Here is a 19900-nt window from a genome sequence, read left to right on the forward strand (position 1 = left end):
ATTTCACAGCAGACTTTGCAGGGTCAACTTAGCAACACATCATGCAGAACACGCTGGCACTGTTCCCAAAGTGTTCACTGAGCCAAGAGCAGGCACACAGTCATAGGGCAGTTACAGTAGGCTGCCTGTGTGCAGAAATAGAAGCCTCTAGTTTTACACACTGCCACCAGAGCTCAGGGAATGGGTTGGGCTACAAGAAACCAATCTCCAGAAAGGAAGTGTTGTGTTACTGAGGAAGCACACAAACCAAAATTCCAGCCTTGGCTTCTTGGAAGCAGCTTATTGGCAGCTGAGGGGAACTGAAGGGAGGATTGCAGAAATGTTCTGCACACGTAAAGGTATGTGCAAATGCTAGCCAAGGCGCTTGGGGAACCCTACGTGAGGCAGATTTGAAGGGGTTCAGTTTTTGTTATATGTTTAAAATTTAGGTGAGCTGGCTGAACCTGACAGTGCAATTAGAAATTGTATAGCTACTACTGTTTAGAGGAAGGGAATGCTTGGTGGGGAGACAGGGACAGAGGAAATGCTATCAAAGCACTAAATCTATGTTGAATATGCATTTTTACAAAAGACTTTTTAATGTGTGTGCTTTCCTTGTGATTTGCTGTTAAGAGTTGGAGGTGATTGTGGCTCTACAAGGAAGTGCTCCACAAAACAGACTCAAGCCATGATGTTGGTCTGTCTCGTGTTCAGTGGCATTTGCAAAAAGTTATTAATGACTGCAATGACCATATCTCCTTAACTAAAAAGCCATGCAGACTCTGATGACAGTGATCAAGCCATGTTTTCGATCTTCTATTAACCCAGAGAGTTCTGATTTGTTTCATTAACCGTCTCCTGACCATCTGCTTAAAAGGTGGCCTAAGTTTTTCCTTTAGTTTTGTTGTTTTTTTTTAAAATGACTTTATGCCCTGTAACCTTCAAAAAAAAACCCAAAAAAACAAAAAACAAACCAAACCAACCAACCAAACAAACAAAAAACAGGAGCTTTAAGAGTTGTATGTCTTCCTCCTTTTATATGTTTTTAAACTTTTGATCAAGTAAACTAAATAGCATCGTCATTGATAGGCCAGCCTGTACTTTTAAGTGGCAAAAGTAAAGATATAAAAAGAAGCAAGGCTATATGTGAGTGCCCCCTTTGATGGTTAATGGCACGTAGCAGATGGGATTCATTATTGACTTTTAAAACAGAATTATTCTGCATCGTGATTTATTTACAGTTGTGCCTTTCCAAAGAAGTGATTGCCATTAACTAGCTCAGTTGTTCCTCAATCACAAACAACCGTGTGTCAACATCAGAACATGTGAGATAGTTTGCCACTTCTTCATAGGTTTAATGATGTGAAAAGCTCTTAGTTAGTTCTCTCAGATTGGGAACAAACTGGTGGGCATCATGAACAGATAAAAGGTTGTGCATGTCTCCTTTTCATTTGGGTAATTTGAAATACAACTGTTTCGCACCATATAACAATTTGTATAATTCTCATTGCAGAAAACAGAATGCGTCAAATTACAAATAAAACACTTGAATTTTATTTTTCCAGCTGATCACACAGATAACGATGATAATCCTAACACATGCAAAAATCCTTAGGAAATATATTTAGGCATTTGCTTTCAGGCAAAACAGCTATAATTTTAATCACAATTTTTAAGCTTTTAACTCACTGGGGAGGCTAATCATTCCACTTGCAGCAAGGCTGAGTTTCCAAGCAGTACCCAAAACTTACAAGTTACACTTGGTACACACCTTAATGGAAATAAAATTATGGTCAGGTTAAAAAAATACATAAGAAAAATTATATATATATATATATATATATATATATAATTACACAAAAATAAATTTAGATATGACTCTGAGGATACATGCTACCAAAAATTATGAGACTCCTTTTCAATGCTGATGCATCATTGGTTTCATATATGAAACTAGAATTTACATTTTCTGGGACAGAAAGATCTGTGATGAACAGGACTCAGACCGCATTTAAATCTCATGGAAGGTCCTGCATGAGTCAGCTAAACCTGTTCCATGCATCTCTGCCATCCCAGCATGCACCTGCTCCCCCTTTCCCAACAGTCCCCTTTCTCTCTATTCCTCCTAACTGGATGCCTCATATCCCCTGGTGGCTACATACACAGGCATCCTTTTGCACAAATAGGCCTGCTCTCCTCGCCAGTTGTCATCTCTCTGAAACTGACGGATAGCGATAGATAAATATTTCATATGCATAGCACTTAAGCATCTTCATATCTTCATCTCCATTACACATTCTCTGTTCCTATCTATAGTCACTTAATAAATGCTTATTGATTGTCAGATAAAATTGTATTATGCCTGATGATGAGAGTTTTTATGCTCCCCTGTAATCACTGCCTTAAGTTTTGGATCTATCTTCTAAAGCTTGCATAATTATTCTTTACTATTGAATATTATTTTACAGTGCTGGGCATCAAACAAGACACACGTTCTACTGCTAAGCTTAACTCTAAGACCTACCACTACCTGTCTTTAAAAAACAAAAAAAGAATCTTACCTTCTTGTACATTTTCACACTATCAGTGGCATCTTTGGTTTGCTAAATACAACAGTAAATACGTGCATCTGTCTTTTACTTGTATAATTTACTAAAGTCTGTGTACTTCATATTCAAAACTTGTAAGCACACCATTTTCCCTTTTGTAGCTTACTCATAGTCTGTTTTGTGTCTCTTTAATATTCTTCTCCTCCCTGGTGTATTTCTATGGTGATTCTACCTATTGTTTGTCCAATTGTCTTAGGAGAAGCGTGGAAAACACTCTGAGAATTATTAATAATTTAATGCCAACGTTCAGCTGCAATGAAATGGAAAGGGACCATGACTTTGGTACTAAAGACCAAGGCTGGCATTAGGATTCTGCTTCTTAATATATATTAAGCAATGTTCATTTCCACACTCACATCTAAGAACCGAAACAGTATTGTTTCTTCATCGCTGTTAAATAAATAAAGGTGGCCAGGGATGTGGCCCATTTGCCTAACAGGAGCAAAGCTCTGAGTTTCAGCTTCAGCGTCACAAAAACAAACCTGAAAACAGATCTTATTGGTTTTGTGACTGTGAGAGGGCTCAGGTATAAGATGTTCACTCACTACGTAAGTCTAGCCACCGATTTATTGAGTAGCAACTCAATAAAGTTGTCCTTGGACCTCCAAATGCACACATGCACGTGTACTTATAAACTTAGCATATGCACATGCAAGCCAATTGATAAATAAATAATTGATAAATAGAAATATTGAATATAAAATATATATGAGAGAGTGTATTTAAAACAACCAAGTACTGTTAAATTATAAAATTTAAAGATTAAATAATAAGTTTTAAGGCTCAACATTAAACCATTACTAGGTTCATATGTTAGAAAAAGCATGAGGAAAGAAGAAATTGTATAATTAATTAAACACTAATAAGGACACATTCAGCTTTTGTTACTATTATTGATAGTAATGATATGATCCATAAAGCTGAGAACTCCTGCACATCTGTCTATTCTGAACCTCAGTGGTGAGCGTTGCCAGTCTCTGAGAGTGTCTGTCCTTTATTGAGTTAGCAAACCACAGCCCACAGCACCTCCTGGGGATTAAACATAAAAGGCATAGATTCTCCAGTTTCTTCCCTATCTTTGTTCCTTCTATTTAAAAAAAAGAGCGTAAGTGCTTTTAGCAGTGGGTTTTTCATCACCAAAATTCCCAGAACAAAGTGTCCGCTCTGGCAGTAGTGTATTAACCTCATCCTGGCTGCTCTGAATTTTAGGATGTCTTTGTGACAATTTTTTTTTAACTCCTCACTTTGAAGGGAAAACATTGAAGGGAGGAGTTGGCAATTGGTGTTCCTCATGTGCTTATTTGTGTTGCTTGGTCAAAGAAACCCAACTGCATCCGATGATTGGTTCAGGCCCCTGTGATATGCAGAGACGTTAAATGAAATAACGTGTACACACATTTTAAAAAAGGCTTCCCCCCCCCACCGCCGCACAACAGGAAGAGTTGTAGGTATAAGATTATGCCAACTAAGTAAAATATACAACTCATATTAGTTATGAGAGGTCCCTCCTCTGTCATGCTGCCTGTGCATTCATGGAGGGGATATAATGCAAGGTGAAATGGCCTAAATGAAGTTGGTCACAAAACTTCATATCTGTTTCCTAAAATTTTAAGATTTCATCTTACAGATGTCTACCGGATAATGAAGCTCAGAAAAAAAAAAAAAAAAAAAAAAAACACACACACACAGGTATGGACAGCTGCCTAGAAACCAAATTCTTGGGTCCTTAAAACAAAACAAAAATAAACTTTGTGGGAATGTGTGTATTCTGTACTATTTACTTTTTCTTGTACTGGATTTCATAGTTTCAAAATCATAAACTATGACTAAAACAAACAGTCTCATTCCTGTATTTTTAAAACGGGGTACTTCAATCCCTTAAGATAGCACTTGCTATAGTGAATTAAAATACAAGATTTGTTTGGGTTTTGTTTTGTTTTAGGCTGAGCTTTTGAAGTGAGTGCTCTATGAAGCATATAGGGTGACCTTATGCTTGCTATATAGTTGAGGCTGGCCTTGAACACCTGGTCATCCTGCTTCCACCTCCAAAGTTCTAGAATTACAGGCAATGCCACTGTAGAGTATTTTGTAAAGAGGTGAATGTTTACTGGGCCGGTTGTTTCTGAGGATGGGACACTTGTAAGAGTAAGAACAGGAAGTGCTGTGCCGAGGCCTATGTAAGTGGGAACAGGAACGGAAGGAGGGCATTCGCAGTCATTACTTGGAAATACCATTTTCTCTTCAGTTGTTTCTGCCAGTCAAAAACCTTTCACGATCTTGTTTAAGTATCTTCATTTCATCCTCACTTTTTTTTTTTTTTTTTTTTGCTGTTGTTTTCTTGAGTTTTTTTGCTTTTTCCTGCAGGTCATGTCTTGTCATCCAAGGAACCATAAATCCCTCAGAAATTATGTCCTGCTATCACTAAAATAGATTCTGAATACAGACACAAAGATGGATATTTTGTATATTTTGGCTAGCTTCCTCCCAATTTCTGTCTTCAGTATTTTTGCCTCAAGGGTAAAAGATGTCATTGACCATTTGTTTCCTTTGAAGTAGATGGTTGGACATCACCGTCCCAATGCAGACAGTTACCGTGCTGTTTCTGATGGTTGCAAGCGCTGAGTAACCCAGGAGAAGAGGAAGACGTTTTTCCACTGATAAAAGCACATGCAAGTCACAGGCTGTACTAAGTTCATTGCCCAGCCCCCAGCAGCTCTCCTACACGCCCTCACTGCAGTTAGATGGAAAACTCCAGTGTCATCTGACTAACACAGAACAGTCACACACCATGCAGACTTGTCACTATCACATGTAAAATTTTATTTTTGAATGAGGTATAAGACATTTTTTTGCACAGTATAAATAATGCCTACTCTTGTTTTTAAAAAGTAGAACATAGTGGGGATATATATGAAAACATGTATTTAGTTACTACTGTGTCCTGCAATAAGGAGGAAATGGAACTACATACTTGGTAACACCAAGCTTGGAATCTGGGGAGAGAGATAGTCACTGGGAATTAAAGAAGCGAAGAATGCCAAAGACACATGTGTCCTACCTCAGAACTCTAGCCAACAGGACAGAACCAATTAGGAGAGATTTTTAAAGTTTGTTTCAAATGTTTTATGTGTAGGTCCTCTTTCCCCCTGGGCCTGTTGTCCACCAGGTCGAGAGGGGACAGAGGCAGATGGAGTGACAGAAAGCTTTGGCAGCCCATGAGCACAATGGAAACAACCCTCTGGGAGACAGAACAGATTTCCGTGAATCAGCTCAATTTTATTCCAGAGTATAAAGAAAATATAGGATTGTGGAGCCTGGGAACAAACCTTAATTTGCAATAAGTAGCATGCTCCTATCACAAGGCTTAGTATGTGGCATCAGGGATAGCAGAGTCCCTAGCACAAGTCTTCTTAGCAGGGATTTGTGCCAAGGGTCAAGCTAAGGATGAATCAGGCATCTGGTTTTAGAGACAACTTTGAGGTAAGGTCTGTCCTCCAGGCTCAGGGACAGTCTCCAGATAAGGGCAGGTAGAGAGCAGGAAGTTTGCTGGAGGAAGGGAGTTCCATGTGGCCAACCTATTGAGATAAGCTGCTAGGCCATGGGGAGGCTGCCACCCCTAACCATTCAGCAATGTCTTCCAACAGTTTTGGTTCAACATCACAGGCAAGTCAGTTACTGGGAGGACAAACTACTGAACTTACATTTTGAAGATCAGGTCTCCAAAATGAACTCAACCTCTTCTTCACAGGATTCAGAGTTCAGGGCACTATGTAAACCAGAGCAATAAATCCTATTTGTTACACTTTTTATTTTTGCTAAAGCATTAGGTCAACTTTGCTAAAGTATTTAGCTTTCAATACTCAACACTATGGAAGGTCATCTGTACTGAGCCTGTTTGGTGTGAATTGCATCCTGTGTGCATTTCCTGGCAATGCGTCACTCGCTTCTTTGGAAAATCAGGTTTTTCAGTTGATCATTTCCCCCATCATTCCAAGTCACTCGGGACTTCCCCCACTGTCACCCAAAGCCAAACTGTCAAATCTAGCTTATTGGCAGACTGCTGCATCTCGGGTCAAGACGCTTAGTGGTGGTCTTTATATCAACAAGCAAGTAAGGAGATAATAAAATGTTTAGATAAGAAGTACTAAGGAGAAAATAATACAGTAATGTGATTGCCTGAGGTAGTATGTGGGAAGCAGGGTAATTAGTTTGGATAATGATGGGGCATCTCTGACAAGGTGTTATTAGAGCTGGAGCTCGTGACACAAAGTGGGTAACATGAAAGGCTCTCACAGAAGAGCAAAGCTTGTGTTGAGAAAGGGCTTGGGATGGAAGTAACTTTGCCATTTTCAACAAACAAAGTGTCTTAGTTAGGGTTTCTATTGCTGTGAAGAGACCCCCCATGGCCATGACAACTTTTATAACAGAAAACATTTAATTGGGGATGGCTTACAGTTCAGAGGTTTAGTCCATTACCATCATGGTGGGGAGCATAGCTGCATACAGGCAAACATGATGTTAGAGAGGTAGCTGAGAGTTCTACACCTGGATGGGCAGGTACCAGGAGGAGAGAGCCACTGGGCCTGGCTTGAGCTTCTAAAACCTCAAAGTCCATCCCCAATGACGACCTTCCTCCATAAGACCACAGCTACTCCAGCAGCCCCCACTCCTTTCAAATAATGTCATTCCCTATGAACCTATGGGGCCATTTTCATTCAAACGACCACAGGAAGGGAGACCAGTGTGACTATTGGAGAAGTACAGAATCATAGTATAGTGAGTTTTGACTGGTGGGACACTCAGACCTGACCCTCACCTATGCCCGCCAGCACTGAACTGCCCTTTAGATGTGTTCTAATGGATGATTATTTATAATAGAAGAGAACTTGAATTTGCTGTATGCAGCATAACTGATAGCACCCTAAACATCTATTTTCATTTGACTTAAAGTTTCATGATGTTCTTGAGATGTGCTCCAGGTTACAAATATTTCATATTTGATGATCATGCATAAACAAATGCCCACTTCTAAGGGCCTCAAGGTTGAAGTCCTCTTATAGATATACAAACAAGCTCTGGCTCTCTATGCACACTCTAAATTGCTGAAAAGCTGAGCCCTTCTTTTTTCACCCAGATTTGAAATGTACTTGTGGCTTTAATATTGATGGACTCGCCATTGTTCAAAAAAATAAGAACTGCTACAATGAATGAAAGACCAAATCATCTCAACCAGAGCTATATAGGCATGCCACATGCCCTTCTTCTGTATTGTAATTTCTAGAAATAAGCCATCATGAAGAAGTATATTGCTGACTGTCTCAACCTGTTAGCTAAAAATGCAATGGTGGGGGTGGCGTGCAGGTTCCTGTGCATGCCTAGGGGCCAGAGGAGTGTGTCAGATATCCTGGTCTATCACTCTCCACCCTACTCTGCTGACTTAGGCTCTCTGTATCAGCCTGATGTTAAGCTGGTGGCCAGTGAGCCCTATCTCCTATCTCAACACTTACACGGGACTGAGGTTACAGGCACAAACATGGCCACACCCAACATTTGATGTGAGTGCTAGGACACAAACTCAGCTTCCCATCCCATTCTTGTAAACACTCTTGCCCACTAAGCTATCTCCAGCACCCCCCTCCCAAAAAATCCTTTTATAGATAAAGATGAAACAGACATTTTTTGAAATTTACTTCTGAAATTTAGACTCAACCAATGCATTTTACTTGCTTTATCAACCTCTCTATAACATAGCCTTGATTGGAACTTGGAGGCTTTTGTAGTTCAGTCCTTTCCATATTTTTATGTTGATGTACTTCTGCTGTGGCCTCTTATTTCTTTGCTTGCTTTCTTAGCACTTACTTTACCTAAGCAATGAAATCTTTGTCACAAATGTCATTAAAAGTAGCTTGTTTTCTTATTTTGTTTTGAGTAATACATTTACTCAAGATAAACATGTAAGAATCTTATGCTAACTTCTTTTCTACCTTTCTGCTGGACACACAGTTTAAAAAAAAATCTGTCAAACTGGCCTACTATTTTAGCATTACAGGTCCTTGTAGTCATTTCTTTTTTCAAACTACAATTATGAGGTCTTAAACATAGGAATAGATCCTATAGGTTTTATTCACTAGTGTTGGGACACAATTTTTCTAAATGTTAGATAAATTTAATGGTTTGTGGTTTAAAAAAATCGTTTGCAGTATATTTATAGTGGATCTACATGGATGCACATGCAATGTTCATGTACAGCACAAATAGGAGTACACGTGCATACCACACAGTACATAGATGTACAGGTACAGCACAAAGTGTACATAGATGTCATATAAAGAACCTGAAGTAAGAGAAAAATGTCATGTTCTTCTCAGTAAAACTGGACCAGAAGCATATCAGGGAGGAGGAGAGTTGAAAAGTGGACATTTTATAAGACAACTTCCTTTCCCCTGCACTGTCTCTATAGGACCCGCTGCATTAGCACAAGGAAACAGTCCTTCCACACAATCGAGCTTCTTCAACATCTGTAAGATTCTCCGGTGTTCTTTGCCTTTCAGACTCCACATCTCTCCATAACATAGCTGCCAGGAACTGTAAAAGCTCAAGACTGGTGCTATAAGAAAAGTCTGCATTGTTGTGGTAAATAAGAACCTGTGCTGTGTGTGTAAACCTGTGCAACAGGTATTTGATTGACTCTCTTTGGTCACAGTGGTATCACCAGTGTGGGAAGATAGCAGAAATGATCATGGTAGCAGACTACCCAAACACCTCTTTCCGTCGCTTTCCTGCAGACAAGAAACAGCATACAGATACTGAGCTCTTCCATTTCCTTTTGGGAAATTTACTTCTGGATTTCTAAGGGACAATTCAGACCTCATGGCAATCAGTAATAATAAAAACCATCTTAAAAGGACCATTGCTGGTAGGGTTTATGGTTAACAGAGTTAATCACTTGAGTTAACCTGTCTTAGTTACTTTTCTATTGTTGTGATAAGACACCATGACCAGGGAAACTAATAAAAGGAAGTGTTTAATTTGGGGCTCACAGTTCAAGAGGATTAGAGTTCAGGACCACCATGGGAGGGACCGTGGTGACAGGCAGGCTGGCATAGCATTGGAGCAGATAAGTGAGGCCTTCCATCTTTCATCTCGATCCAAGAGCATGAGGCAGAGAAAGCGAAATAGGAGTGGTCTGAGCTTTTGAAATCTCAAATCCCATCCCCATTGACATCTCTTCCAACAAGCCTTTATCTCCTAGTCCTTCCCAAGCAACTAGGGACCAAGTATTTAAGCATATGAGCCTATGGCAGCCATTCTCCCCATCCTCCCAAACAGTTCCACCAACCAAGGACCAAACATTTAAAACACGTGAGCCCATGGGGGATAGTCTACAACCAGAAGTCTTAATGTGTTTTCCATAACAGGACAATTATTGGGAAATGTGGATGTTTACATTCTCCAAACACTTTTAAGAATTGTATAGTATTCCACTTAGAAATTCTCCCATGCCTGCTCTTACACAGAATGGCTTCGTATAGTACATCTAAGGGAACCCCCTTCCTCCTTTTCCCGCTGCCCTCTGATCCTTTGTACACATAGCTCAGTGGTTTTCCCCTTTCAAATATCCTTCAAGCTCTCCCACTACACTGGTTCATATAGACTCCACTCTTTATCATGGCTCATCCACGGATTTTCATGTTTGGTGATCTGGCTTCCTACCTATGTCTTATGCTCTCCACTCTCTTCACACTGAGCCACTGTCAAAAAGCATCTGTCCCTTGTGTGGCTGCAAGGGATCAGTTAGAGAATGGATAAGGAACTAATCATATCAGCAGCAGCATCATTGTCTTTTGATAACTTATCTTTTCCCTGGTGCCAAGGCCTAGTCTGGTTGTGTCTGTGAATTCTTTTATTAATATCCCACACCACATGAAATGCAGATTTTTTTTAAATTAAATTCTGTTGTACAAATAATATCTCTTTAAAGAGCAGATTTCAAAAGATTGGGCAACTCCCCCAAGGTCACACCTATAGATAGAAACAGTGTTGTAATTTTATCTCTCCCACTCTGAAGTTGATGGAGTTATAGATCTTACTGCTTGCTGTCTGGCACACTGCCTTGTATACAATTCCACTTATTAAAAATTCATTTTTAAAACCACATTACTATAAAACTTACAGTGTTTAGAAAACGTTTTTTCTTCCTGCGCTTGTCCCCCAAGGTTAGGTGACCCACGGCTTCCTTGATTCTCTGTAGATGCCCAGTCTTCATCTGCTCTCTTCTGTCATCGTCGCCTTCACCATGCCGTGAAGACCACCATGTGTGGTCATGAGTTTATGTCTTTATCATTGCTGATCTGTGGGCAGTTCTGTGGGTACCAATGCTCATCTCCACTGACTTTGCATCCTCAGAGCTAAGCACCAGGCACAGCACCTCGCAAGCGCTAGACAGTTGCAGGGTGAGGCAGGTTTAATTATGTCTTGAAGTATGTGACAGTGTCTCAGTGATGAATTCCCGCTTCTGTGCCTCGTGGGACTTCAGGAACAGGTCAACCGACACTCAGCTAGATTGTTGGGAAAGAGCACAGCCGCACTTAAAAAGTGAGCGGGCTCTCAAAGAACTGTCAGTGTTGCCTTCTGACATCATTCCTCTCTTCTTTCCAGGAAATGAAGGGGCTCTTTCACCCCAAGAGAGAAAGGATGGAGGAAGAGAAGTAGCAATATAAAGCAATGAAGTAAAATGAAAACCTTCTTTAAAAAAATAGCAGCTGTAACCTTTACTCTTTATCAACACTTGTTTTTTTTAATCTCTTTTGCTCCTTTTTATATCTATGTATCTATTGCTCCTTTATATATAATTTTACAATCATATCAACAGTCACAGAATTTCTAGGAGGCTAAAGGAAGAACAAACTGTCCTAAATTTTATCATCTCAAGACAGGAGAGAAATCAACTGATAAGCATTAGGCAACTCAGTGAGTCAGCAAAGGCTCTAGGCATGGAGCAGTGATCTTCTGTCCTCTAATCCAGGGTCCTAGTCATCCAGCTGCCGCCTTGTCCCCTGAGCAGTTTGTGGTACAACTGACATAGTCAGCAGATATTGTCAGTGTCTAAGTTATATTGTTCATGTTTAACAACCTTTAAAAACTCAGAAGCGCATGCTTGCCTTTAATTACTATTAAATATTGTTATGTCATATAGTACAGGTGTGTATTTATAATCTATATCATCCCTTAAAGAGCTTATACATGTCAAAAGTGCTTTATCAGTTGTAAAGCACATGAATATTTACTGTTTGTCATAATTCCACTGAAGAAAAAGGCAAGCATTTTTAATAAACTCTTTTAGAGAGAACAAAACCCTTGAGTAGTAGAATCCCCCATGCATTCTTGGGTGATACTCACAAAGTACAAGGTCTGATATAACTCTGAGGATAGTTACAATGTGAAGTAAAAGAATAGTCAATATGACTGAAATACAGGATGGCGTTTCTATAAATAGCAGTCTTAGTCCTAAAAGAACTTCTGCATCTGTCTGGGAATTTACAGATGAGCCTTAAAAGCCTCAGTTTGTTCTCTTGTCTCCTGTTTCCACGGGGAGGCAGATGCTTCAGAGAGGTAAATAAACTTTATGCTAGTTGGAGGCATCAACTCCTTAGATGTCATTACTTCATCTGCAATGTTGGAGACACATTACTCTCCTTGGCCCCAAGGCTAGTGCAAAGATTAACGACAAGTGGACACGGAATACCGAGGGGAGTTGTAGAACTAAAGCAGGCTCCCTGTTGTGAAATCTAACACTGTCCTTCTATCTCCCACTTCCATCTAAGGAAACTGACCCAGAAACGGAAGCTTCTATGCCTGTGAGCCTCGCAGAGGAGTCTCTAAACCAAGCCTTCCTCAAGTTGGCTCCACTATATTGTTCTGTTTTGGGATATATTATGCTGTTGTTTTGATATCAGGCAGCTGGAGACATGTGTTTTTATCCTTGATAGGCACAAGACTGATATGCGTTAGGGCAGAATATAGAGAATGTTAGCTAATGTGGAAGAGGAAGTGACTTGATGGCAGACGAGAAAAAAAGGAAATATAGAGAGGCATAATTATTATTCACTAAAACTTTTCATTTGCCAGTGAAATACCCACTATAAATATTTAAGTGTATAGAGTCACCTATACACATTCCTTATTTTTAACATGCTTCTAATTCTAGGACTCCTATTTAATTCCAGGCATCTCTTACCCATGGGCATCCAAGCTTGATTTATGTTGTGCTGCTACCTGCCATAGTGGGATACAGAGTTGGATGTGAGGAAGCTCACGGGGCTGCTTGGGGTGGGAGGGAAGCAGGGAATTGTTATTTGGAATGGAGACAACTAGACTGTTGAAAATGGATTAAATATGTCTAATGCATGGCTTGTTATTTTCAGCAGTGCAATGGTAACCATGAGTGTGAAGGTTTCCCTTAGCAAACTGGTCTTGATTCTTTGGGGGTTTATACCATTTAGTAGAGTCGTTGGATCACAAGGTAGTTTTATTTTTAATTTTTGAGGAACTTCTACACTGTTCACCATTGTGACAAAATTAAATTTGCAGTCACCAACAATGCATTAGCAACAGTTCCTTTTTCCCCTGCAACCTCACAGCATTTATTCACATTTCTTTGTAGTGACTGTTGCTAGCTTTAAGTGAGGATGGTAGTCAACTTCACTAAGTGCACATGGACGGAATTGCAAATTGCGAAACAAACTGAAGTCTTCAGAAATACTCTCCCTTACACTGCTCATGAGTTGTATTTCTCAATATTAGTAATTTTAACCAAAAAATGTATCAGAATTATTGGTTTGTACTTTAAAGTAGATATAGTAGAATTATGAGAGTTAAAATACTAGATAGTTATGAGCTTGGCTTTGATCCTTATAGAAAACATTTAATATGTCTTCACTGCATTGTTAGTACTTGTCTTTTTTTTTCATTCAATTTACTGAATTTCATTTATTTACTGAATAGCTACTATGTTTCTGGAGTGAGCTGAATTGAGTCATTAAAGATCATAATCAGTCTACTAAGAAACACTGTGTCTAATAAGACTGTATAAACATTTGGTGATTTTCAACACAAACATACAGAGGAAATATGTTGCTAATATAGTTATTTAATTAGTAACTGAAAAAAAAATATTCTGTAAGTGAAGCTCTAGGACAGTCTTCTGAGAAAGCTGCCAAATCTGATGAGTTTTTGGTGTGCTGTGTACTACTACAGCCTTCTTAGTATACAATGCCAAAAATACACTAAATACTTAGTTTGGAAATGAAAATAAGATCAGAGTCCCTGGGAAATTTTTAGTTTGTATCCTAGAAAAAAAGGTTGTTGATATTCATTGAGAAAATATATTGATGTATTCCCCAAACCAAATCACAGTCTAATAAAATAGGCTTTCTAGAAAGTTTAGAAGGAAAAGGGGTACAATACTCATCCAAATAGACACACTCTTAGGATTTTAGCAAAACGGTTTGGAGAGATGAAATAGTTCTGAGGTTAGGATCAAACAGACCATACTCTTCATGTTATATAGGGTATCTTTGCAGTGTCATATATTACTTGAGTAATTAATTATTAAAATACTTTCTGGTTTCTTAAATGGTTGAATTTTGAAATACTAATTTGGCCTAAGATCAGAATATGTTTTTAAAATGTTTTGTTTCTGAGTAATTACATGTCATCTAGTTCCTTCTATGTTTGGCTTATGTTGCTATGTTAGCAATAATTTCAGGCTAAATGCATCTGAATGTCTGAAAATAAAACAAGTTGTCAAAAAAGTCCTCTGTTATCTAAATTTAGATATGTTCTCTTCGTTGGCTTGTGCTTATTCTGTATTAATCTTGATTTTGGCTTCAGTGCATCATATATGGGTGGAAGGGCCAAGAGCTGGTTAGAGAGATGGACAGAGAAAGAAGTGAAACATTATATACGCTGCTGTGATTTCACTTAAAATTTTGTTTCCTTTTGTCATGGTAATGCTGTAGTCTGCCTACAATTTCAAGGTATTCTTTACTCATGTCATATGCAAATACTATAATCCACAGACAACACAATGGCATACCTTACAGTACTTTGGTGACTTGAGTGACACTGTTCTATTCTGTTGCCACGTGGACATCTCCCAAGTAACTCTTCAAGACTTTCAACACCTCCTATCAACGTTTTCCCTTAGGTCACAGTATTCCCTATTCCCTGTTAATTCTAACTTCATATGTTACTCTCCATATCATTATACTAAGAAAGTAAGCATATGAAACAAATATATTCATATATCTATAAGAAATATCTGGAAAAAAAAGGATTAAGTTCAAAGGAAAGAGTGAATCGATGTTGGGCTCATTGCTTAATTTGTTTCTGTGCTGATATCTGAGCCATGGAGAGAGGCTGACTCTGAAGTTATTCTATGCTGATGGAATTTACTGTAAGGAAAGGATGAATTTACAAGTCATGGCTCTACCTTGTAATTGCAGATTTCACATCCATCCATATCAATCATCTGCTGTGTTTATAGTCAGCCGCAATGTTCAGAATGCACTGTGTTATCTAGTACTATCTTAAACCTCCTTCCAGAGTATTTTAGAGTTATTCAAATAACAAGATTTTGTAGGGTTTTTTTGGGAGGGGGGCTCTCTCAAAACTGCATTGGCCTGTTCCACAAATATAAGGAAATTCTGAAACTTGGAAGTTCAGCATTCAGTAATCTCAAGGTTACTCTCTAAACTTTCTCTTCACATCCAAACTGCATTTCTGATGACACCTAGAAAGCCATGTAATTCATAGTATTTATGTGATTAAACAACAAACTTCCTTGGTGTTTTTATCTTATTATGGCTGTTTTTAAAACACTCTGTATTATATTTTTTATTATTTACATTTTATGATGAACAACTTGGATAAGTTGATGTAAGATAGAAACAACCTGAAATAATGTGAAAGAGGCATTAAGACATGAAAAGTAAAATATTCCAAAAGCTTATAATTTATAATTTAAGATTCTCCGAGTTTTGTAGTAGGAGCTGCACAAAGCCACCTACCCAACTATAGGGGAACCTAAAACAGACAAAGGGTTGAAACATTCATCTTCAAAGAAATCTAACAACTGAAAGTTTGAGAGAAAAGAGATTAGATAATCACCAATAAAAAAAACATACATTTATTGAACAATTAACATGTGTATGTCTTCATGGTAACCATCTAAAGTAGGGATGATCACCTCACCCATTCACAAGTACAGAAACAAAATTATGAAAATGTGCATACATAGTTTAAGATATGTTTAAGAAGGGAGGAGAGCAGGAATCCAATCATTGAGATCTGATGCTAGAGTCTGCTCTTTAACACTCCAGTCACCAGAAGAGCAGAGGAATTGTGTTCACATAGAAGGAGTAACTCACTAAACCACACAATTCTGTAAGACGTTCATACTGGAGCAACTGAACCTGAATCATTTTGAGCTTTAAGTTATTTATTACAAGAACAACTGTTTTGAAGGAAGAGTATAGTCAAATTATAATTACCACATGGAAGAAAAGATGCAGAAACAGGACATGGGCACAGTCCAGGATAACTGGTCCATTGCAAGGCATTGGCATATAATGAACAAGACCAATGAATTTTTTGCTAGATGTTGCTTTGAAGTGTTCAACACTTCACCCTAGTGTGCTTAGGGCTACCAGGAAGCTTGTCACTAGTATAGCATAACTGACCTTTCCCATCCTGCATTGAATCTTTTTAAAAAATTTGGGGGAGGGGGCAGTGTTTGAGACAGAGTTTCTATGTGTAGCAGCCCTAGCTGTCCTGGAACTTGCTGTGTAGCCCAGGCTGACATCGAACTTACACAAATCTGCCTGCCTCAGCCTTCCAAGTGTTTTGGGATTAAAGCCTTTCTCCACCCCCTCACAGCTGCCTCCACTTGATCTTAAGAGCACCAACTGGTTAATTTACAAGAGAAGGTTGGGAACCGCTGGTCTCAATAACCAGAGACCTAAGCTGTTGTAATATGGGCTAGTTAGAGAATGGACTACAAAAATACATTTTAGTCAGTGGAAAATTTTGGTCAAGGGTTAGTTATTAAATTCTACCACGGAACAAGTACAAATTTCACTAAGTATGATAAAGACATTTTAAAATGAATGCCCAAATCTTTAAAGTTTAGAAACACATACTTAAGCACAAATGTCTGGAGTTTCCTTTAGGAAATTTCAGCAAAGAAAATAGCAGTTAAGTTAGGCAAACATGACTAAACCTTAAAAATTGATGAGCATGTGCCAGCCATTGGCTATTGTATTGTGCTACTTTGGGGCATGTTAGAATTTTCCATAAACTTGTTTAAAGACCAAAAGAATTAGTTTTGTGCCTTAGCAATTTCAGAAATAGACATAAAAGAGAATTTTGATGTAGCAAAAGTGGCTTAATCATTTAAGTCCAGAAATCTTTCTTCAAAGTGTTTGAAATACAGGGCAATTCATTTGGTCTGGAGCGATTTTAGACATCGCTCTGTTGAAAGAACTTAGAAATCTGTCAAGCCTCATTCCTCTAAAGGATGCCATGGTTGGTGGTACACTCAGTGAATGTGGACTCTGGCTTTGAGATTTCATGCCACAGTTACAACTTGAACATATGTAAGATGATGCTGCTGCCAAGCTAGCCTCTTTTCTTGTGGCATGTTTTTCTGGCTCCTTGCTTTAGTGGCTCATTGCTGGACCTCTGTGCTATCTACTCATCGAAACCAAGCATTTACTGGTGAGTCATCCCATTGTGCTGAGTGTCTGTGCACTTAAGTAGACTAAGGCCTTTGAAGTATGTGACCAATTGGAGACCTTGAACCTGCTAGGTATTTGTCATGTAGAAAGACACGTCTTTTAACAGCATATAAATCCATCATCACTTGCCCACTCTAAAGTGTATCCTATTTTTCCTTCTGGAAAACAGAGGTAAAATGGATGCCACACATTATTAAAAAAAAAAAAAAAACCAACCCCTCTTTAAGCTTATTATATGGCTGTGTTTATGGTAGTACATTTATACATCCACAGGCTTCTTCCATGGAAACTGAGCAGCTCTCAAACATGAGAAAATACATGCATCCAACATTTCCAGAGGCGGACACCATACTGCCTCCATGTGAACCACTGAAGTCTGACTGGTTTGGTAGGCACCCTGGCTTGACAGAGTGAGTTAGCAGACTAGCATGGATTCGCTTTCAGAACCCCAAATACAAGCAGCGCCCCCCTTCGGTATTATACTATGTTGTAGTATATTTATTTGGACACTAAGGGATAATCTAGAAGATGTACCTTTTTATTTAGACAAATATAGATTAGAAGAAATAAGTGGGAAAGTGAGCAGGCCAGTAGAGAAGACATTGGTTTCAACTCTGAAGCAGAGTTGCTGATACAAAATAGGCATGGGCACTACCACAGACTTCCTATTGCAGGAAGGCGCGTTTGTAGATGTGTATGAATTTCAACTTTGTAAGCACTTGTCTTTTTCCTTCCTCTTCTATATTTTCCCAGGGAATGTCTCGTCCATAGCTTCTCTCTTACTCCTTGACAAGAAGATCCTCTGCCTAATATTCTCTCTTGCTCTTTTGTTCTAAGTGTTATGCCCAGGTCATGAGAACCCTGTAGCCTTCCAGGCAAAAGACTCTCCTGAATGGCAATAAGCAAAGTTTGTCTTTATTACAAGCCGTGGCAGGGACCCTGTCCAGCAAACCGGCACAGCAGCTGCAGGAAAAGGGTGCCTGACCTCAACTGTAAGGGGTTTATAAAGGAAAAAACCGCAAGCAGGATGATATGAGCCTTGGCTGTTCAGGGTGGGGTAAGAGTAGGTGACCCTTGGATTCAATGATGTGGGGGCTAGGGCTGTTTCAAAATGGTTGCTAATAGTTGCCCAAAAGGACAGTTGTGGTGAGAAGATATTACTTACCATAATTAGTCATTGTCTGATCACCCGCATGGGGTCACTTTGTCCTGGGTGGGCACAGGTTGGGTGCTCCTTGGAACTGTTTATGGTTCCTGGACTGAAGCTGAATCGGCCTTGTGCCATGCAGGGAATTTCTCAAGGTGGCTTTTTAGGAGGATGGAGTTAACTCCACCCTCTCCAGTTTACCTTGCTCTTACACTAAGTACAAGCAAAACTTGGAAGTCAGTAACGCTCATTCCCTTGGCATGCTATAAACATGCTCCACACATCCCTCTGCCCTCAGGTGTCTGCTGTGCGACACACTGTTCTAATTTCCACATAGAAGATTGTAATTGGAATAATTAACATTGCCGGTGTCTTTGCTACTGTTAAGATTATTATAAAACATCACAGTATTTTGAGACCTAACATGTTTCTACTACTGTGGGTGGATTTGAGAGGGAGCATGATGTAATGTTTCAAAGAGTAAAGACTCAAAGTCATAAATACTATATTTCTGTAATCTTATTTCATTTTTCTATTTGGAAAGCCATCACAGTTAAAGAAAAAGCTTTAATGTATGTACTCACATGTAAGTGAGCATTTTTGTGGACATCTAAATGGCTTCTAGGTAGAAATAAGTCAATAAGTAATGCAATACAGTTCAAGACTCACCTCTCAAGGCAAGATGAGGATCGAGGCATAAAAGTGAATGCATGTCACATTCTGGATTTGCCTTCTTAATGCGAAGGCGGTAATATTACAGACAATTGCAAGGACAATCCATAGAATGGACCTATTTGTAGATGGAGGTCATTGCAATGAATGTGCATGTGGGAGCGCATCTTCCTCTTGCTGGCGAAAGTCACTTCCATGTCTTTTGGACAGGATTTGCATAGGCGAGAATGCATTTGTTTACAGGGAAGAATGATTTTGCATTGTTATTAGCTATCCAAAGAAGAGAGCTCTAAATTAGCTGCCACAAAATCTAAATCCCATGGCCCACAGTAGCACACTCAGGTTTCCCATGTAAATGCTGTTTAACCACCTGTTCTGTATCCCCAAGTACATACAGCACACTCAGAGACTCCCAACTGCTCACATCCAAAAGTCCACCTTAGGCTGACAGTAACAATTTAGCTTCAACCCATTTCCAAAATTTTCGGTTGTCTAGCCTGGCACCCATAAACCCTACTTAATTTGACTAAAATTAATGTTATGTTCCCAAATTCCAATAGTCTACCAGCCATTCACAGATTGCCATCTCTTCCCATGTATTGTGATTTACTTTATCTGCTCTAGCTAGGAATTTCTGTCCTAATTAGATAAAATTTTTTAATTAGTTGGGATTTATTAGTAATACCTGTGACTGT

At 39.0% G+C, this 19900-nt stretch overlaps 1 protein-coding gene across 1 annotated transcript in view; it reads left to right on the forward strand.

Moving 5' to 3' along the window:
• Positions 1 to 285: 285 nt before the first annotated feature.
• The window catches only part of LOC127235369 (oxidation resistance protein 1), a 96784-nt gene continuing 77169 nt past the window's right edge, over positions 286 to 19900 (forward strand). Inside the window, exon 1 of the mRNA XM_051202622.1 lies at positions 286 to 338. Within this exon, the coding sequence (XP_051058579.1) occupies positions 320 to 338 (19 nt within the window). The 5' untranslated portion in view covers positions 286 to 319. The remainder of the gene's footprint in view (positions 339 to 19900) is intronic.

This window comes from Phodopus roborovskii, unplaced genomic scaffold (genome assembly GCF_943737965.1).
Source record: "Phodopus roborovskii unplaced genomic scaffold, PHOROB, whole genome shotgun sequence".
Lineage (NCBI taxonomy): Eukaryota > Metazoa > Chordata > Mammalia > Rodentia > Cricetidae > Phodopus > Phodopus roborovskii.